This window comes from Macaca fascicularis, chromosome 14 (assembly GCF_037993035.2).
Source record: "Macaca fascicularis isolate 582-1 chromosome 14, T2T-MFA8v1.1".
NCBI lineage: Eukaryota > Metazoa > Chordata > Mammalia > Primates > Cercopithecidae > Macaca > Macaca fascicularis.
Window position 1 is genome coordinate 39,054,288 of NC_088388.1, and position 23,228 is coordinate 39,077,515.

At 36.3% G+C, this 23,228-nt stretch overlaps 1 protein-coding gene across 8 annotated transcripts in view; it reads right to left on the reverse strand.

The window, feature by feature from the left end:
* ANO3 (anoctamin 3) overlaps window positions 1–23,228 on the reverse strand; it is a 476,116-nt gene that overhangs the window by 125,997 nt on the left and 326,891 nt on the right. For all 8 annotated transcript variants that reach the window (XM_074012595.1, XM_015434966.4, XM_074012596.1 and 5 more), the window contains 3 exons: window positions 16,017–16,061; window positions 10,791–10,922; window positions 1,402–1,508 (listed from right to left, as the gene is read on the reverse strand). In XM_074012595.1, the coding sequence (XP_073868696.1) occupies window positions 1,402–1,508; window positions 10,791–10,922; window positions 16,017–16,061 (284 nt within the window). The remainder of the gene's footprint in view (window positions 1–1,401; window positions 1,509–10,790; window positions 10,923–16,016; window positions 16,062–23,228) is intronic.

Consider the following 23,228-nt stretch of genomic DNA (forward strand, 5'->3'; position numbering starts at 1 on the left):
TGGTGTGATCTCGGCTCACTGCAACCTCCACCTCCCGGGTTCAAGTGATTCTCTTGCCTCAGTCTCCCTACTAGCTGGAATTACAGTCACCTACCATTGCGCCTGGCTAATTTTTGTATTTTTAGTAGAGACGAGGTTTCACCATGTTGGCCAGGCTGGTCTTGAACTCCTGACCTCAGGTGATCCACCCATCTCGGCCTTCCAAAGTGCTGGGATTACAGGCTTAAGCCACCGTACCCAGCCTATTTTTAGTGCCTTAAATTACTTACTAAATTTATTTCTTTAGTTTTGGTGAAGTTTAGGCATGTGAGTTAACTGTTTTGAATGCTCAGTAATAAGTAAATTATTAATCAGAAGAACAACAGAGTCTGAAGGTTTTTCTTTAAAAAGTGGCTGTCTTGAAACATTGTGTATTTTACTCATATAGTACTCAGTTTTAATAAAATCAGTAGAGACTGGTACAAGTTTTTGCTGGCTACCAACTTTGTATTTTCAAGGCTTTTAAGATGTGACTAACATTTGATCCCTTCAAGCATCTTTTATTTGTCACCTTTATAATTAAAAGTATATCTTGTTTGTTACCTGCTGCTTTCTGCTCAGCTCTATGTAAATTTTGCAATTTTATTTACTTTTTCTAAGTGAAACATTCTCAAGTTTCTTTTGTATTATACATGTTGTACTATACTGCTAAACATTTAAACAACAAAGAAATATCAAAAATTAAAATTAGCTATTATTTCACCTTCCACAGGTAACCTCTAAAAAGTTTCTTACATATTCTTCTAGGGTTTTTGTCTTTTTATGTACATAGGTTTAAGAAATGAAATTATATGAGATGTATAGTTTGTGGATATCTTTTGGAGTTCATAAATAACGAACTCATAACCAATTTACAATCTCCCTGAGTATAGGGCTTATGTCATGTACTTTGTATAACAGATACTTGAAATTTTTATGCTAAAATAAGAGTAAATAAATGTCACATAACTGTTAATGAACGTATTAACATGGACACAGTCTAACTTATTTTTCAGTCCCTAAGCATGGACATGTGGGTATTTCCTGATAATTCTATTACAAACAAGCCCATGATGAACACATTTCTGTATATGTTATCATTCAAAAGTCTGATTATTTGAGGGGTATAACTTTCAAGAAATAATATTTCTGTTTCAAAGTGTTTGCACATTTCACATTTTGATATCTATGACCAAACACCCTCAAAAAAGTTTGTTTTATTAAAAGGCTGAAAATTCGAAAGTCTATAGAGTTTGTGTTCAATATGCTATACACATCTATTTAATAAATTAAAGCAAAGCTTCAGTTGTTAAAAAAAAAACAGTAATTCTGGATATAAACAGTAACAGCAAGTTCCACTCTGTTATTATTTAATGTTCTTACCCACTTTTGATATTCCATTTTCATATTTGGTGCGCTCCAGCATGTGATAGACTATTCTGCTTCGAGTAGCATTGCTGAAGAAGGTGTCTTTATTATTTATTATGAAGCTGTTAAGACGAGCGGATTTGTTTTAATATTCAAAGCAGAACACAGAATCCAGTAATAGTTACAAGTTCCATTAAAGCTAATGCATGTGAAGCATAGTAAATCAGAAGGGAAATCATCCTCTTTAAACAAAAATAGAGAAAAAGAATTCACTCATAAATAATACAAGGCATTATCAAATATTCACTGTTATCTTCTTTCAGTTTATAAGGAATTCTAGATGCTCCTATTTCTTATTTCACATGGAACAAGGACAGAATAGATGGTCCACTGGCTCCCATACATTTTATACTACCTTAAGCAATGTATTTCCAAATAGAACACATCAAAAATTGATGTTATTCCGCATACCACGCTTTCTAATGCAGCTTATCTCGTTTTCAGAGGCTTAACAATGAACAATCATCCTACCTTTCCCTTGATGCTTTTTTATTGTTCCCATGGGAAGAGTAGCAATGAAGAACCATTTGAGAGCCAATGATGTAAGAGCAAAAGCATGAGCTCAAGAGGAATGGAAGGGTCTGTTTCAGTATTTAGTTTATAGTATGCTGGGAACCTCGAAAAAATTGAAGTGTCCTGGGTCTTGCTCAACTCTGACACTTTCTGTTTCTAGTTTATCTATGCGAGTGATAAATCACCACTGTGTCAAGCACGCCGTACTGAATTAGTAGGTATTCTGTGATAGTTCCTTCATCTACACTCTTCATATTCAAACAGATGGCAAATGGTGTAACTTTTCTGACTAAACTATCTCTCTCCAGCTTTTGTTCTGGGTCTCATTGCCTCTTGCCCAGAACACGAGTAGAACATCCTCCTAACTTCCCATGCATTTTTCCACCTGACTTTTAATGCACAGCTCTGATTCTTAGAACACTCCCTTACTTTTAGTGTGCCAACAGCTTTCCTCTACAAGCATCATTAAATTTCTTATTTTCCTCCAAGGCTCTCAGTACTTGCATTCCAACCTACTCTTCAGCTTTGTGTCTTCAGATTTATATGTCTAACAGCTCTGCCTTCTTTTACCCAATCCTCTGTCAATTTGTATAATATTTAGGTTAGTGCAAATGTAATTGCAGTTTTTGCCATTAAAAGCAATGTTGGGAGGGCGTGCCCAAGATGGCTGAATACGAACAGCTCCAGCCTCCAGCTCCCAGCGTGAGTGACACAGAAGACGGATGATTTCTGCATTTTCAACTGAGGTACCGAGTTCATCTTGCTGGGGCGTGTCAGACAGTTGGCGCTGGTCTGCGGGTGCAGCCCGACCAGTGAGAGCTGCAGCAGGGCGAGGCATTGCCTCACCTGGGAAGTGCAAGGGGGAAGGGAATTCCTTTTCCTAGCCAAAGGAAAGTGAGACACACAACAACTGGAAAATCGGGTAACTTCCACCCTAATACTGCGCTTTACCAATGGTCTTAGCAAATGGCACACCAGGAAATTATATCCCACACCTGGCCTAGAGGGTCCCACGCCCATGGAGCCACCCTCATTGCTAGCACAGCAGTCTGAGATCTACCTGCAAGGTGGCAGCAAGGCTGGAGGAGGGGCACCCGCCATTGCTGAGGCTTAAGTAGGTAAACAAAGCCGCCAGGAAGTTTGAATTGGCTGGAGCCCACCACAGCTCAAGGAGGCCTGACTGCCTCTGTAGACTCCTCCTCTGGCGACATGGCAGAGCTAAACAAAAAGCAGCAGAAACCTCGGCAGAGGTAAATGACCCTGTCTGACAGCATTGAAGAGAGCAGTGGATCTCCTAGCATGGAGGTTGAGATCTGAGAACAGACAGATTGCCTGCTCAAGTGGGTCCCTGACCCCCGAGTAGCCTAACTGGGAGACATCCCCCACTAGGTGCAGACTGACACCTAACACCTCACACGGAGACGAAGCTTCCAGAGCAAGAATCAGACAGCAACATCTGCTGTTCAGCAACATTCTATCTTCTGCAGCCTCTGCTGCTGATACCCAGGCAAACAGGGTCTGGAGTGGACCTCAAGCAAACTTCAACAGACCTACAGCTGAGGGTCCTGATGGTTAAAAAGAAAACTAACAAAAAGAAAGGACACCCACACCAAAACCCCATCAGTACATCACCATTATCAAAGCCCAAAGGCAGATAAAACCACAAAGATGGGGAAAAAGCAGGGCAGAAAAGCTGGAAATTCAAAAAATCAGAGTGCATCTCCCCATCCAAAGGAACGCAGCTCATTGCCAGCAACGGAACAAAGTTGGCCGGAGAATCACTTTGAAGAGTTGAGAGAAGAAGTCTTCAGTCCATCAAACTTCTCAGAGCTAAAGGAGGAACTATGCAACCAGCGCAAAGAAACTAAAAACCTTGAAAACAGATTTGACAAATGGCTAATTAAAATAACCAAAGTAGAGAAGTCCTTAAAAGAACTGATAGAGATTAAACCGTAACACGAGAACTACGTGACAAATGCACAAGCTTCAGTAACCAACTCGATCAACTGGAAGAAAGAGTATCAGCGATTGAAACTCAAATGAATGAAATGAAGTGAGAAGAGAAGTGTAGAGAAAAAAGTAAAAAGAAATGAACAAAGTCTCCAAGAAGTATGGGATTATGTGAAAATACCAAATCTACATCTGATTGGGGTGCCTGAAAGTGACGGGGAAAATAGAACCAAATTGGAAAACACTCTTCAGGATATCATCCAGGAGAACTTCCCCAACCTCGTAAGTCAGGCCAACATTCAAATTCAGGATATACAGAGAATGCCACAAAGATACTCCTCGAGAAGAGCAACTCCAAGACACATAATTGTCAGATTCACCAAAGTTGAAATGAAGGAAAAAATGTTAAGGGCAGCCAGAGAGAAAGGTCGGGTTACACACAAAGGGAAGCCCATCAGACTAACAGCAGATCTCTCGGCAGAAACTCTACAAGCCAGAAGAGAGTGGGGGCCAGTATTCAACATTCTTAAAGAAAAGAATTTTCAACCCACAATTTCATATCCAGCCAAACTATGTTTCATAAGTGAAGGAAAAATGAAATCCTTTACAGACAAGCAAATGCTTAGAGATTTTGTCACCACCAGGCCTGCCTTATAAGAGATCCTGAAGGAAGCACCAAACATGTAAAGGAAAAACAGGTACCAGCCATTGCAAAAAACATGTCAAAATGTAAAGTCCATCGATGCTAGGAAGAAACTGCACCAACTAGTGAGCCAAATAACCAGCTAATATCATAATGACAGGATCAAGTTCACACATAACAATATTAACCTTAAATGTAAATGGACTAAATGGTCCAATTAAAAGACACAGACTGGAAAATTGGATAAAGAGTCAAGACTCATCAGTTTGCTGTATTCAGAAGACCCATCTCACACGCAGAGACACACATAGGCTCAAAATAAAGGGATGGAGGAAGATCTACCAAGCAAATGGAAAACAAAAAAAAGCAGGGGTTGCAATCCTAGTCTCTGATAAAACAGACTTTAAACCATCAAAGATCAAAAGAGACAAAGAAGGCCATTACATAATGGTAAAAGGATCAATTCATCAGGAAGAGCTAACTATCTTAAATATATATGCACCCAATACAGGAGCACCCAGATTCATAAAGGAAGTCCTGAGAGACTTACAAAGAGACTTAGACTCCTATACAATAATAAGGGGAGACTTTAACACCCCACTGTCAACATTAGACAGATCAATGAGACAGAAAGTTAATAAGGATATCCAGGAATTGAACTCAACTCTGCACCAAGTAGACCTAATAGACATCTACAGAACTCTCCACCTCAAATCAACAGAATATACATTCTTCTCAGCACCACATCACACTTATTCCAAAATTGACCACATAGTTGGAAGTAAAGCACTCCTCAGCAAATATAAAAGAACAGAAATTATAATAAAGTGTCTATTAGACCACAGTGCAATCAAATTAGAACTCAGGACTAGAAACTCAATCAAAACCGCTCAACTACATGGAAACTGAACAACTTGCTCTTGAATGACTACTGGGTACATAACGAAATGAAGGCAGAAATAAAGATGTTCTTTGAAACCAATGAGAACAAAGCCACAACATACCAGAATCTCTGGGACACATTTAAAGCAGTGTGTAGATGGAAATTTATAGCACTAAATGCCCACAAGGGAAAGCAAAAAGATCTAAAATTGACACCCTAACATTACAATTAAAAGAACTAGAGAAGCAAGAGCAAACACATTCGAAAGCTAGCAGAAGGAAAGAAATAACTAAGATCAGAGGAGAACTGAAGGAGATAGAGACACAAAAAACCCTCCAAAAAATCAATGAATCCAGGAGCTGGTTTTTTGAGAAGATCAACAAAATTGATAGACCGCTAGCAAGACTAATAAAGAAGAAAAGAGAGAAGAATCAAATATATGCAATAAAAAATGATAAAGGGGATATTACCACCGACCCCACAGAAATACAAACTACCATCAGAGAATACTATAAACAACTCTATGCAAATAAACTGGAAAACCTACAAGAAATGGGTAATTTCCTGGACACTTACACTCTCCCAAGACTAAACCAGGAAGAAGTTGAATCCCTGAATAGACAAATAGCAGACTCTGAAATTGAGGCAGTAATTAATAGCCTACCAACCAATAAAGTCCAGGACCAGAAGGATTCACAGCCGAATTCTACCAGAGGTACAAGTTGATACCATTCCTTCTGAAACTATTCCAATCAATAGAAAAAGAGGGAATCCTCCCTAACTCATTTTACGAGGCCAACATCATCCTGATACCAGAGCCTGACATTGATACAACAAAAAAGAGAATTTCAGACCAATATCCCTAATGAATATCGATGCAAAAATCCTCAATAAAATACTGGCAAACCGAATCCAGCAGCACATCAAAAAGCTTATCCACCATGATCAAGTGGGCTTCATCCCTGGCATGCAAGGCTGGTTCAACATTCACAAATTAATAAACGTAATCGAGCATATAAACAGAACCAAAGACAAAAACCACATGATTATCTCAATAGATGAAGAAAAGGCCTTCGACAAAATTCAACAGCCCTTCTTGCTAAAAACAGTTGATAAATTCGGTATTGATGGGAACATATCTCAAAATAATAAGAGCTATTTATGACAAACCCACAGCCAATATCATACTGAATGGGAAAAAGCTGGAAGCAATCTCTTTGAAAACTGGCACAAGACAGGGATGCCCTCTCGCAACACTCCTATTCAAGACAGTGTTGGAAGCTCTTGCAAGGGCAATGAGGCAAAAGAAAGAAATAAAGGTATTCACTTAGAAAAAGAAGTCAAATTGTCCCTGTTTGCAGATGACATGATTGTATATTTAGAAAACCCCATTGTCTCAGCCCAAAATCTCCTTAAGCTGATAAGCAACTTCAGCAAAGTCTCAGGCTACAAAATCAATGTGCAAAAATCACAAGCATTCTTATACACCAGTAACAGAGAAACAGAGAGCCAGAGCTCCCACTCACAATAGCTTCAAAGAGAATAAAATACCTAGGAATCCAACTTACAAGGGATGTAAAGGACCTCTTCAAGGAGAACTACAAACCACTGCTCAGTGAAATAAAAGAGGACACAGACAAATGGAAGAACATACCATGCTCATGGATAGGAAGAATCAATATTGTGAAAATGGCCATACTGCCCAAGGTAATTTATAGATTCAATGCCATCCCCATTAAACTACCAATGAGTTTCTTCACAGAATTGGAAAAAACTGCTTTAAAGTTCATATGGAACCAAAAAAGACCCCGCATTACCAAGACAATCCTAAGCCAAAAGAACAAAGCTGGAGGCATCACGCTACCTGACTTCAAACTATACTACAAGGCTACAGTAACCAAAACAGCATGGTACTGGTACCAAAACAGAGATATAGACCAATGGAACAGAACAGAGCCCTCAGACATAATGCCACACATCTACAGCCATCTGATCTTTGACAAACCTGATAAAAACAAGAAATGGGGAAAGGATTCCCTATTTAATAAATGGTGCTGGGAAAATTGGCTAGCCATAAGTACAAAGCTGAAACTGGATTCTTTTCTTACTCCTTATACGAAAATTAATTCAAGATAGATTAGAGACTTAAATGTTAGACCGAAAATCATAAAAACCATAGAAGAAAACCTCGGTCAGGACATAGGTATGGGCAAGGACTTCATGTCTAAAACACCAAAAGCAACAGCAACCAAAGCCAAAATTCACAAATGGGATCTAATTAACCTAAAGAGCTTCTGCACAGCAAAAGAAACTACCATCAGAGTGAACAGGCAACCTACAGAATGGGAGAAAATTTTTGCAATCTACTCATCTGACAAAGGGCTAATATCCAGAACCTACAAAGAACTCAAACAAATTTACAAGAAAAAAACAAACAACCCCATCAAAGAGTGGGCAAAGGATATGAACAGACACTTCTGAAAAGAAGACATTTATACAGTCAACAGACAGATGAAAAAATGCTCACCATCACTCGCCATCAGAGAAATGCAAATCAAAATCACAATAAGATACCATCTCACACCAGTTAGAATGGCAATCATTAAAAAATCAGGAAACAACAGGTGCTGGAGAGGATGTGGAGAAATAGGAACACTTTTGTTGGGACTGTAAACTAGTTCAACCATTGTGGAAAACAGTGTGGTGATTCCTCAAGGATCTAGAACTAGAAATACCATTTGACCCAGCCATCCCATTACTGGGTATATACCCAAAGGATTATAAGTCATGCTGCTATAAAGACACATGCACACGTATGTTTATTGCAGCACTATTCACAATAGCAGAGACTTGGAATCAACCCAAATGTCCATCAGCGACAGACTGGATTAAGAAAATGTGGCACATATACACCATGGAATACTATGCAGCCATAAAAAAAGATGAGTTCATGTCCTTTGTATGGACATGGATGCAACTGGAAACCATCATTCTCAGCAAACTCTCACAAGAACAGAAAATCAAATACCGCATGTTCTCACTCATAGGTGGGAACCGAACAATGAAATCACTTGGAGACAGGAAGGAGATCATCACACACCAGGTCCTATTTGGGGGGTGGGGGGAGGGATAACATTAGGAGATATACCTAATGTAAATGATGAGTTAATCGGTGCAGCATACCAATATGGCACATGCATACATATGTAACAAACCTGCACATTGTGCACATGTACCCTAGAACTTAAAGTATAATAAAAAAGAAAAAGATATCACTAAATAAAATGTCAGGAATAAAAAAAAAATAGTAATGTTGTACCAACATAATATCATCACCTTAAAATACCATGCTTCTTTTCCTTTAGATTTTGCTCTGTTTCTTCTTCTCTCTCCACGCCACTCCATATTTTTACCTGACAAAAAGAGCTATTTCCTTTGAAAAGGCATTCCAGATCCTCTCCTTTGGATGTGCTGCTCTCTCTCTTACAAAATGTGCATTTTATTTCCATCTTTCTTAATACATTGACTTTACTCTGCCTCGTTTAAGTTAATATGGACATGTGTCTATTTGCTTAGACTCTGAATTCCTCCAGTATTCTTATCTCGATACTTGGATGTACCAGATTCAGGGTCCTGTTAATTGTAGGTAGCAGAAGGAATGTCCACCTGCCTCTTTCACCATTAAGTTGATTCAGCATTCCCTCAACAAGTAATTTTTAAGCAGATCAGTTCAATTTTTCATGAAGTTACATTATAGAGGGATGATATAGCTGATGCATAAGTAAAAAGTAAATAACATAATTTCAAATAATCTCTATGAAGAAAAATGAAACAGTATACTGGGATAGAAAATGACTTGGACAAGGGCACTTTAGGTCACATTTTCAGAGCCGGTCTCTTGGAGGTGGTGATGTTTGAGTGGGAGCTGAATGACAGGAAGGACTATGCCATATGAAGATTTGGGGTAGAGCATGGCAAACAATGAGAACAGCAAGAGCAAAGACTCTGAGTTGGAACTAAGCTTGAGCTTTCAGTGGATAGAACCAAGTCTTGTATGGCTAGAGTGAGTAAATGGTGGGAAAAAATGCAGAAGATGGAATGATAGTGCTGGGCAGTAACTACAGCATCTATGCCCACTTAGTAAAAAATAAGAAATTTGAATTTTATTGAAAGTACAAATGGGAAGCTGTTTCAGAGTCTTAAGAAAGGTGGTTTTATGATGTGGCTGATATTTTCCAAAGATTACTCTGGTTTCTTTATTAAAAAAAGAAAAAAATAAAAAAGAGTAGAATGTTTTTCATTTGGTGTATCACAGATCCTTAAAGGTCCTGAAAAAGTGCAGCAAAAGGCTGAAGAAGTTTCGATGAAACTTTGACCTCTCTCTAAAGCCAACAGTCATTTGGAATTTTACTCCTTCTGCCATTACAATATTGTTGGAATTAGAAAGCATGCTTCTAGTTATACCTACAGGTGTAAGCAGGAATAAGCAACGAGATAAATAGACTACTGGGAAAAGGAGGGTTTCCCATTAATTGATGGCTGTGTTACATGTTTGGTGGTCTGGAATTCTGTTTTATCCACCCTTTCAATTTCCTGCCTCCGAGAATATAGCTCAATTCAGAATGGCCTATAGCAAAGTAGGCCCTATAGCTATAGTCCGTTAATACATCATGCCTTTTCCTATCCTTATGTTTATCCCAGTTAATTATAAATTTACATTTTTGTCTGCCCCATTAGACTGGGCGTACACTGAAGATAGAAACTGTGTCATAAATTCCTTTATATACACAACCTGTGTGATGTAGAAACACAATAAATACTAGTTGAATGAAAACATAAATAAATAAATAGGTATGGTAGGTAGGTAGATGGAGAGAAAGTAATGCAACAAATCTCTTTACAAATTCTCATTCAATTTAGTTTAATAAGATTGAACTAAAATAGATAGCTTAATTAAATATATGTTAATTGAAGCAATTATAATTATAATTTATTTATTACAGCAATCTATTACTCAAACATGCTAATGAACCGTAATCCTATTATTATTAACATTGTTATTTTAACTGGTTCACTATTACAGTAATTGTTTTTAAAGTGTTAGAAACTAGACTACCAGTCCATGGGTCTACAATTACTTATTCACTACCGAATGTCTCTAAATCATCAAATTGATGACGAATTAATAACATTCACTTAGTGTTGTTTATAAGTTAAGTGTGTATTTTAATACAATGATAAGTTGTCGGACATATTTGGTAAACAATGGAAATGGTCCCAGGTGTTTTTGTTCTATAAACAAGCCCCACATCATAAAAGGTATAAAAGCAGGCAGTATGAAAAAAGAGAACTCACTGGTGAATCCGCGCACGGCTGAAGGGGCCAGTATAGCAGTCTGACTCCTCTAAGTCTGGAAAAGCTGACTTATCAAGAACCATTGGGTTTTGGGCCATCCAGTTTTTGATTCTTCTAAAGTAAGTTTGCATCCTGGAATGAAGTCAAAATTTAGAACTAGATTAAGTTGTACTCCAAAGCTGTGACTACCTTCCACTACAATTCTCTTAAGTACCAAAAAACTTCTCCAAAAAGAGATACACAAACCTACATACACCACACATACATGTGCATTGCTTCTGCTCCCACACAAAAGAAGAAAATAGCAAAGCAAACCAAATCTCAAATCTTGCAGTTGTTTAAACTCTTTCATGACAACTATGTTATCCTCATGAAAAAATAAAATAATTGTGGAAAAGATTTCAGAAACAGGATACATAAAGATGGTGGTAGGAAACAGGTTTTCTGTTTTTGTTTTTTTCTTTGAGACAGCGTCTTGCTGTGACACCAAGCTGGAGTCCAGTGGTGCAATCTTGGCTCACTGCAACCTCCATCTCCAGGGTTCAAGCAATTCTCCTGCCTCAGCCTCCCGAGTAGCTGGGTCTGCAGGTGCACGCTACCAAGTACAGCAAATTTTTGTACTTTTTTTTTTTTTTTTTTTTTGGTAGAGATGAGGCTTCACCATGTTGGTCAGGATGGTCTCGATCTCCAGACCTCGAGATCCACCAGTGTTGGCCTCCCAAAGTGCTGGGATTACAGGCATGAGCCGCTGCGCCCAGCCAGAAAGTGTGATTTTTGTTTGTTTGTTTGTTTGTTTTAAAAAAGCAGCAAAACATATTTATTACAATGGTGTGTGTATACATGTATGTAGATAGATAGATAGATAGACAGACAGACATTACTCTCTGGTTTTTTAAAGCAAATAGCATTGCAGCTCTAGAAAAGTGGAAACTGAAAATAAATAAATGACTGTGACACATTCAGTGGCACCGGAAGTCGTGTGGTAGACAGCAAAATTTTAAAGTCAAGCAAAACTGAGTTATTATTTATTGGACTATACTAGCCACGTAAACTTGTACAAGTTATTCAACTTACCTCGGTTTCCTCACTCATAAAATAAAAGTAATGCTGACCTTACTGGAGAGTTGCAAATTGGTGTTTTATTCTAGACTTGGTAATTAACAATAAGGAACACTGAGGCAAAGAGCCGTTGCAGGACTTTTAAGATTCTCATGGGCACAGGAATAACTTGATTATCTTGTTAAAATGCAGATACTAATTCAATAGGCCTGGGATGGGGACTGAGATTCCACATTTCTACATAGCTGCTAAAGGACACTCATGTTGCTAACCACTGACTACACTTTGAGTAATGGGTTTAGCATAGACACCTGGCATATATCATTTGGACACTGGGAAATCTGACATCAGGATACTTTGGCTCCAGCTTTAGATTACATTCATAACCTAGTTCTATTATGGTATATATACTGATTGAAATCAGATTCATTTTACAAAGAAAATAGAAACAGAAGAAAACTACTGACTCCAGAGATTGACTCTGAAAGTCTAAATTCAGATTTACTATAATAATAGCTGTGTTTAATAACACATTTGCAATATTTACACACTATGAGTTTCTATCAGGGGAAATTTTTGGCTTCTTCTGCAATAGTAAGCCCAAGTAGCAGGACTTATTTTTTTCCTAGAGGAGTGTTAAATATAACACACCTCAATATTTCTTTGGCCAACTATGCTTGAACTTCAGAAAAAAAATTAGTATAGCAATGGGCAGGCAGCAAATATTGTATCTCAGGAATTATTTCACTCAAATCTATTATGGTAAAATTACCATGTGTAATCTGAAGTAATAATCAAATCCTAAGGTAAAGTTTAGTATGTGAAAGTCTAGATTTTTCCTTTGCCAAGGAAGGTTATCATTTACTTATCAAATCATTTTTGGTTTTGGAAAAACCAAAACTTTTTTTTCTAGCCTAAAATAAAAAATACATAGTATTTGAGGTGCTTCTTCTCATTGCAAAGACAGCCTTTAAAATGATAAAATATCACCTCATTGGAGAGGCTGATGTATAGACATGTAGAAAATATTGAATAGATTGCACAGAAATTACTCAAGCTTTTTAAACTTAGCATAGTTGAAAAAAAGCAGTGGGGTAGGAGTTGGAACATGAGTGTTCTAGTGCTGAATTTGCTGGTCACTGAAATTGGGCTAAACATTTCTAATCTTTGAGCTTCAGGTTCCTCGTTTCTAAAGGGAGGGAGTAATTCCATCTGTTTTCCTTCATTAGGAGGCTAGGAGGATCAAATAAAAGGAGGCATTCTAATTACACTTAGAAAATGCTGACAGGCTACAGTAGCCAAACCTCTAGTAGCACTGACATTATAAACAAAGTAGGTATAAATGTGAATTTTAAATAGCTTTAAAAGAAATGGAATAAAAGGGTTTTCTGGCCATCATTTGTGATGTTAACAGAAAACAACAATATTATCACTTTAGGTTTTCACATACACTTCCTGTGAAGGAAGGGGTAAATGGAGTCTAATAGTGAAATACGGCTGGCCTAAATCTGAATACCAGGATGCAAGGATCTAGCTTATTAATTCCTTTGAGCCTCACTCAGTTTTGCTTCTCTTAATTGAAAAGAAGTATCTTGAGAATTAAATGACTATTGTCTGACACCACAGTGCACAGAACATAGTAAGCTCTCAATAAATGTTTATAATAATAATGATGTATGATTTATACTACTAAAAGTACCATCACCATGCCACCAATGTAATCTAATACATTATCTACACTCTACTAAACGTTTATTGTGTTGGACATCTTGCAAACTCAAGATATCATGGCATAATGTAAAAATAGAGCTTTAGGTTTATTTGCTACAATCCGGGAAAAGCTAAGAGAATTCTATGAAAACTGAAAATAAGTCTGGATTAAAGGGTCAAAGGGACTTGACTGAAGCACATACTCTGCCAAACCAGCTGTGAAAGCAGGGCATGCGGTGTGGGTGGGGATGGTAAGGGAGTCTTTTTTTGTTTTCGAACCCACAAAACTGGTTACTCTCTGTTCTGCTTCCCTTGCAGAGTCATTTTTAAGATGCTTTAATAATTGAATGTGAAAATGCACTGTAAATAAAAAATAAATTGCAGTGATAATAAAACCAACAATTTCCTCTCAACCTGCTGGAGAAGTGATGATCTTCAAAAGCTGGGTAATTGCCTGTATATTATTTATCCCCAAATAGGTACCGGTCAAAACTAAGCATGTGAGAAAAATACCTTTCTCACTTCAAGGAACGAAAAGCACAAGTGAAACTAAATGGCCATGTTTGATTTCAATTTTCCACTTTTCAAACTGTCTACAGATTGAGTTTACAAATTTTGTAATTTTTTTCAGTTTAATGTTATATAATTTTATAGACTCCTTTTCTATTTATTCCCTACCCCTCCCATGTGAATTCACAAAGACATAGAAAAAAGAGAATTACTTATCATAAGTAAAATGAAAAGGGGCGGGCTGTAGCAAGGTTCAAGATATTTTAATAATCACTTGGAATAATTTGATAACTGAATTTTCATTTTATGAACTTACACAGAAAATAAGAAACATAAAAGATAAAACAAGTAATGAGATATAATAGTGTTCATTTTTCTAGTTTACTTTTAAATTTGACGAAAACAGAGAAAAGAACATTTTTTACATTAAAAATGTTTCTTTAGGATTTAGTATATGCATTTGTCATGATAGCTTTATATAAACAGACATTTGTTCCAATTTTAATGTACAGAATATGTACTTCCCCAAGTCTCCAAAGGAAAGATTCTTGTTTAACAGAAAACCCACTAATTATGTAGTAGCAAAGTCTCCCTAATTCTATAGAAGCAAACTGAAGCAAACCTAGAGATTTTATCAGCCATCCAACAATAAGCAGACATATGCAGAACAAAGACAAGAAAAACCTGCAGTTGTAAACTTGCAAATTATAATATTCCAATGACTAATTTTATTAGCAAAATGACTGGGAATTTGCTACACAGACCAGGACCAAATACCCACATGGGAAATGAGAGCTCATTCTAAATGAGAATATGTTAACCTGACAGAAAAATGTGACTTGGTTGAGGAGCATCATTAATTTAAAGAGGAAAAGCTATTTCCGTGCTAATTTCTTTAATATTCATCTTAACTTCAAGTTTTTTCTCCATAATACTTTTCTTGTCACTCAATACTGCCACGCCCAAAATTAATGCTTAAAAGAGACCAACATTTTCCCATTCTGATTTATAAAGTTTGAAATTACATTCCATTTTCTTTGGTAAAGAAATTAGATTTACTGAATCATTTCCTAAAATGGTCTGTTATTCACACTCCACAGTTATTCTAGCTTTTGTGTTATTCTGATTTGTAACATACATCCTGCAACATTATTTAATGGAGCATACTCTACCACATTCACATGCTTTATCTTTGTTAACTGATTTTTTGGCGAGGTGCAGAAAACTGCCAAGGATAAGAAGATTTTTATTTGAGCATTCATTAAATGGAAGCTGATTTCTTCCAGTTAAATAGTGACAAGACGATTCAGGTAGAAGAGTGTTCCTTCTGTTTCAGGGTCGTGGTTTGATTAACTCCTTTTCCATAGTTATTCTTACCACAATAGGTAAAGAGCTAATGTTTTGAGGTAAAGCTCTTCAAAAGTGCATTTTCAATACTAGGATAAGAGAGGTACCTTCTGGGGTTAGAATAAGAGTGGGTCTGCAATTCAAAAGATGCTATATGGCCTTGGCAAAGCACCTCATCTCTCTGAACACTAGTCTTTACCACTTCTTTCAAATGAGAGAACTGGTCTGAATGATACAGAAGGTCTTTGTTGGGTTTATTGTTCTGTTATTGTGGGTCATCATTTAACCATCGATCCTGGTCTTGTAACTATTTTTAAAATTAAGATATTATAACATGCAAACTTGCAATTAAAGGCCTCCTTCCATAACATTAGAACATGGGACAATTCCAAGAATGGTAGTGATAAATTGTAACAAAAAGATTATCGGATTTTAAATGTTATTCAATTTGGCATAAGTCATTTTGGAAATCTCTTCAACAAATCAATAGAATTTTTCTTCCTACAATTTACAACTGCTGATATGGGGAATCAAATATCTTCTTATGCTTTTTCCAAATGACAAAAGTGGTTATAAAGAAATGATTCATCACCCACCAACCTGCCCATTGATTTGCTCCTCCCGTCAGTGTAATAGCATTTTTTCCTGAAAAAATAATAGAAAACAGATGAGGAAAGTTATAGGAAAATAAAGTGATATAAGTGAGTGACAACATTTAATCATATTGAGCATTTCTATACCCCAAGTTCCATATGCTTAAGAAACTCAAGATGTTTGAAATAACCCAGCATACTATGAGGAACATCAACTTTACATTGTTTTAATTTCAGAATCTAAGATACTAATAACAAAGACACTCTAATAAATCAACACCACTTTTGCAAAAAATACAATTATTTTTAATTCTATTTATTGAAAGTCTGTCTTCTGCCACTCAATTTGTACTAACTGAATTATTTTCTTACATTTTATATAAGGCCATCCATCCATCCATCCCTCCTTCCATTTTTCCATCCATCCATCTACACATCCATTTAGTACATATGTAATAAATACTTCTGATTTGCTAAGGAGTGTAAGTTATAGCCACTAAAACTTTAGAGAAAAAAGAGGTAGGGTCAGTTTGTACCCTCAAGAAGCTTTCTTGATAGTTGAGGTGAGAAGTCATCAGTTCAAATAAAATGTGAAAATGCAAGAAAACAGAGAGGCTATGGAAATACCCAAGAAAGGGAGCTCAATTAGTTTTTAAAAGTGAAGGATGAAGGACACAGGGAAGTTGTCCCAGAGGATATGTCACCTGTATTGAATCTCGAAGCATGAATGGGAATAGTCTTTTGGGTAAAGAGGTTATGCATGACATTCTAGACAAAGGGAACAGTAGCATATAAGGTAGTTATTGGGACAAAACCAAGTATTATAAGATTTAGATAACTGCAGCCAATTTGGTAATAGCTAGAATATATACTAGAACTTGAGCATTGTGATAAAAGAGTGGAGGATGGCAGACAAGGCACAGATGATAATGGGCCTTAACAGCTAATGATAAGTTTTTGGATGAAAAGCAATGGGGAAGATATTGAGTGTTTTAAGTAGAGGTATAGCATTTCTTAGAGAAACTAAAAATTAAGATGACATAATTAATTCATCTCCTAATTTTCTCTACATGCTCATGTTGGAGCTCAGGAATCTGAGATTCTCGCTCTTCTAATATACCTCTTTATCCCCATCACCAAAATTCATTTCATAGGATCAGTGAACTGCTCTATGATGTGGTACCTAGAAAGCAGGGTTAATAGGACAACTGATATTTAGCCCTAAGTACGTTATTAGCTGCTTAGAAAACTTAAAAACTTTTGGAGATATCACATTTCATTGCAATACCTTTCACTGCAAACTTTTGGAGATACCATATTTCACTGCAATCATATTGCCAGAAAATAATTTTAAAGTTGTCCTGCCATATTCCAACACTAACTTCAAATATGGAACATTGAAGCTTGTTATATCTATCCTAAACTGACACTTTAAATACTTCTCCATTTTTTTCAAACATACACAAAACTTATGTGCGTACTTCACTCAATTCTTACTGGACTGTAAACTCATCTTTTCTTCAGAACCACCCCTATATAGATTGTCTTGCACTATTTTCCCAGATGTAACACAGCTCTTCACTTATGGCCAATGAATAAATGGATGAGCCTTTGTTGAATTCACAGTTGCATTTATCTCTTTCAGTGCCAGAGAGTATTTTTCATTTAATAAACACTTACTAAATACAGTATTAAAAAAAAAAAAACTACAAATGTGGAAATTGGTATAAAATAATTTCCAGCATCAAACAAATCCAGGGACATCATTAAAAGGAGATAAAATTTACAATTGTAATTATCAGGAGTGGATATGGTTAGGAATATTATAAAAGAATATGGAGAGGGTTGCTTGGCATTTGAACTCAACACTGCTCTCTATCTTTATTGATGGTAGTCTGAATATTTCTCTTAAACAATTAAAAAACTATTGAGAAAATGCTTTAGGAGAAATAAAGAAAATGGAGAAAGTCATACAAGATGAATATAAATACTTTTTAGACCACTTATATGGTAAGAACAAATAAAAATGAAAAATAATAGACTTAATTCTCCCAGTTGAAAATGGAAGAGATTTCTCCCTCTCTCTTCTGAGAGCATTAACTTAAGAAAACTTGCCATTATAAGTACCTTCTCCTGTCTTTTGAAATGTATTCTTTAGAAAATGAGATGGGCCCTTTGTCAGGATTTAGGGGCCATCTTTTAAAAATGCAAACATGAGGCCCGGTGCGGTGGCTCAAGCCTGTAATCCCAGCACTTTGGGAGGCCGAGACAGGCAGATTACGAGGTCAGGAGATCTAGACCATCCTGGCTAACACGGTGAAACCCCGTCTCTACTAAAAGAAAAAAATACAAAAAACTAGCCGGGCGAGTTGGCGGGTGCCTGTAGTCCCAGCTGCTCAGGAGGCTGAGGCAGGAGAATGGCGTGAACCCGGGAGGAGGAGCTTGCAGTGAGCTGAGATCCGGCCACTGCACTCCAGCCTGGGCGACAGAGCGAGACTCCGTCTCAAAAAAAAAAAAAATAAATAAAATAAAATTAAATAAATAAATAAATATAAAATGCAAACATGAAGGGAGATAGCAGTCCCCTGGCCCAGTTTCTGTGACAGATAGGAGTTTAACTTTGGTGGATGCCTTGCACCAGGTAGCAGAAGTACCTCCTGTCAAAAAGATATGAGGTTTTATTTCTCTTCGTACGAAGCTAATTAACAGCCCAATTACCAGGTGAATCTATGAATGAACTATGAGTGATGAACGGTGCTGTCAAGTCCTCTTACTTAAGGGATTGTGTTTCCACCCAAATCTCATCTCGAAGTGTAATCCGCAGGTGTTGAGGTGGGGAGGTAATTGGATCATGGGAGAGGTTTCCCCCATGCTGTTCTCACGATAGTGAGTTCTCACGAGATCTGAGGGTTTTATAAGTGTTTGGAAGCTCCTCCTTCATTTCTTCTCTCTACTGCTACCTTGTGGTGCTTGCTTCCCCTTCCACCATGATTGTTAGGCTTCCCGAGGCCTTTCCAGTCATGCAGAATTGTGAGTAAATTAAACCGTTTCCATTTATAAAGTACCCAGTCTCCTGGATGTTCTTTATGGCAGTATGAAAACGGACTAATAAAGGACTAGTTATTGTTTATTTTGAGAATATGCTTGCAATAGGTTGTATTTGTTTGGCTATGTTAAAAAAATGAGATTTCCCTCTGCCTTTACAAATTTTAGTGAATTGACTATGATATGCATCACATTCTGGTTTAGTGTTTATTCCATAACGAAATGGTTTTCTTCCTTTTCTATCGTTGTGGAGAGGTTTTCTGGGTGGGGGCAAATTTTGTTTTTATAGTCTCAATATACCACATATCTTTGATCCAGGAAGCAAACAATAAACTGTAATTCTCCTTAATTCTTCTGTGTAAATGAATGTGCAGGGCCAAATCCTTTTCTACCTATAATCTTCCATCCTGTAATTTAGTAACTGCATACTGTTCATGTACAGAGCTTTATTTTTCCCTTAATTTTTCATTTGAAAAGTTCTGCTATTTTATACCTTGTGGCAAGGCTGCAGTCATCTATCTACCTATTACAACAACCACTTCAAATTATAAGTGAATGATTGTCTCAACCACTGTTTCCAGCCAGAGTTCAACACAGTCAATGGCTACATGTGGAGATGCCTGTGGGGCTAAGTGAGGAGGACAGTTAATTGGATGAAATCCTGACCCCCATGCTCCTATCTATTTTATATTGGGCTCCCTTTAGATTTTATATTGCATATTATTTTTGCATAAAAAGTGATCTAAGTTTAACCCCAGTTATGATAAAAATGATTGCTCTTAATGTTTTAAAAGTATAGCCCCCAAATTTGCTTTGTTTAAAATATCTGCAGAAGAATGAGCTTGACAAAAAATGTGAGGTTGGCCCTATCTGGGTACTCCATCTGAAAAGCCACAGGATGACTGAATTATCTTAAAATGTGCTGAACTCTCTTAATGTGTGAGAGGTAAGCATGAATAGGAATCAGCTTTGGATCACAAGAAAAACGCTAAAAGGATCTGACATTTCTGGAATGCAGCGCTAAGTCCTTCCTGATATGACAAAAACTAGAAAATGTAGACTATTATAAACCTTTGAAATTGTCCTGGTTAGATTTGAAACATCAGGTCCAACATGTAGGTCATATTTACTTTGAAAGAAAAGTCAATAAAGAAGTGGCTAGAAAAATGTAGGCAAATAAAAGTTTTACATATATATCCAAGCAGAAAATTTAGATAAAATGGTCAAGATTCACGTTTATAACAGAAGGAGGAAGAAAAAAACTTGCAGAACGGTTATAGCTAACAAATCTAGCAACTTTTCTTTGTTGAATCTGACAGGTAGGTTTCAAAGATGAATAAATATGGAACTGCTCTATATGGGCAAAATTTTGAATGCATAAATTTTTAAAAAATATTATCCTAAAAAGAGACGTGTATGTTTCCTATTTAGGTTATTATTTTGTATAATTTAATTTTAAGTCAGTGTTTTCTCTTGAACATGCTAACAGTTGTCAATTGGAGACTAGATTGGCCATCACAAAAATACTTTGCCACTTAGTTTCTGCTTCAATAGCATTCCCTTATTATGAATTGGCTGCTATCTCAAATTTCCAGTGTACATTGTAAATAAATGACAAGTTAGTTCCTAAGGAGTTAGTTAATGTTACATCCATTATTGAAACTGATTTTGAAGGATTTCCGAAAGAACTCTGTGTTCCAGCAGTTCTCAGACTGTTTTCTCAAGAACACCAGTATCACATGGAAATTAGGAAAAGGTTATACAATTTATAACTGTCTCTTGAAATTTATAAAATATATAAAAGCTATTAAAATATTTAAATCTCCAAGACAAGAGTTCCTTACCATGGGCATCACAAACATTTGGAATGCTTGCTAAAAATTTATATACCCAATCCTATTCCAAAGCTAATATGCCAGAATCTCTGGGAGCAGGTTCCAGAAACCCTCATTTTTATCATTTCCCAGGTCATTTTAATGTGCTCTAAAGACTGAGAGCCACTTCTCTAAAAATATTTTCAGTAAATACTCTTATTTATTAACTCAGAAATTCAGAAACAAATTTGGTCACAGTATATTCTTCCTTTAAGATCCTGTTGAACTAGTATTACTTGGGCACACTTTGGAAAATGTTGCATATTTTAAAATATTTTTATTGGTAAATCATGAGAATTTCCATGGTATTTTCTAAGAGCTTCCACAATCACAATGCAATAATCATATTTTTTTGAAAAACATTATAAAGAAGAAACTTCAGGCAAAACACCAATTAATAGGGATAGTAACTGCATATGTTCCATGTTCTTTCCCCCCTTTTTCATTTTTTCCTTGGATATAGTAGAACACTTCTTCTACATGCATTCCTACCATTTTTTTTAAAAAATGGTCTGAGTCAAGAAAGCATTCTCTTCAAAATCTCCCTTGGGACAGAGGAACACTGGTGGCACATAGCCTGAAGACCTAAGCTCTACTTCATACAAAGGAAGGTCACTCAGAATCCAGCAAGGGAATGTTTTTAATGTACTTCTTAGGAAGAGAAACAAAGAAATTAATTGTGATAACGATTTTTTAAATCTAAGGTAAGGGAATAACAATTATTCCATCACTAAGAGTTCCTTGAAGTTTATTTGAAAAGGCAGAAATAAGGGAAAAGAAAAGAGGCCAAATTGTTTTTTAAATTAGTAAAATCCAACTGAGATGGTGGAAAGAGCAATATGAGAAGTACTACACCATAGAATGTGTTCCCATTCTCTCTATAAGACTTTTCCTGGATAGAGTACTGCAGAATGAACATGTATTAAAGAAAGAAAAGCCTTTTTTGAAATTATGAAAATCAAATACTAAGGGTAAGGCAAACATTTGTTACCAATTGCAATTGACAAAGCAGTTGTATTCCCCAAAACTTCACATGTTAAAATTCCAATACTTAATGGTTCTTGGAGGTGGGGCCTTTGGGAAGTACTTAGGTCATGAGGGTGGAATCCTCATGAATTGCAGGAGAGGCCAGAGAGCTAGCTATCCCTCCTTCTACCATGTGAGGATACACCCCAAAAGAGGGCCCTCACCAGAGCCCAACCATGCTGCCACTTTGATCTCAGACTTCCAGTGTCCAGAACTGTGACAAGTAAATGTTTGTTACTTAAGACATCCAGTCTGTGGTAATTTGTTCTACTATCCCGAGCTAATCAAGACACTGAGGTTGTATTTATATTTCACTATTCTATTGAATGAAATTATAATTACATCTTAATAATAGGTGGTTGTGCCAGAGCTAAGTTAAATAATGCCAACAATGGACAGAAAAAATGGAACCAATGTTCTGGAATCATGGCAAACATCTGTTTCATATGAAGTCTAGAGGAGGCAGGTGGAAGTCATGCTGCCTCTTTGAACATATTTTATACCATGTTCACTCAACCTGAACTGAACTTTATACTGATGTGTACTGAAATGACATGCTTATGATAGTTGCTAAGGGCTTTCTCCTCTTTAATCTACAAGGAAACTAGTTTGTACATAAATTCAGTTATGATGCTTAGAAACAATGATGAAATCATAGAATAGGGGCATGATGAAAGATCCTGAAATTAGGATTAATTTATTAGATTTTTTTCTGTAGCAATTTTTTTCCTGATATTAGAAAACAGGTCATTATCTTGTGTCATTCTTTTGCATCCTGTGTTTACATTAATGCAGTCAAATTAGAACTTATGGAAAATATATACTTTTGTAAGAATATAAAGAAAATAACTGAGAACCACAATTCCATTCATCAGAAGCAATCCTTTCAATCTCTTATTATATTTCATTCCAATTCCATTGCTATAAATTTTACATGATTGAAATCACCTTGTATGAATAATTGCATATGCTGTGTATTTTATTTAAAATTTTTTAGTTAATATTTCCCCAAAATCACTAAGAAATCTTTGTACCCATTCATTTTATAAACTAATTATATTTCATTGCAAAGTTGTATTCTAATTTGCTTATATCCACTAATGATAACATATGAAATATTTTATTTTTCACAATTATAAATTATACTTCAGTTAATATTTTTATATGTGTTTCAACTATAATCATAAGATACAAAGTGGAGGCTATGAAAAGTTGTAAGGCTCACAGAAAATGTTTTCAAATTGAATTTCAGAATATTTTTATTAAGTTTGACT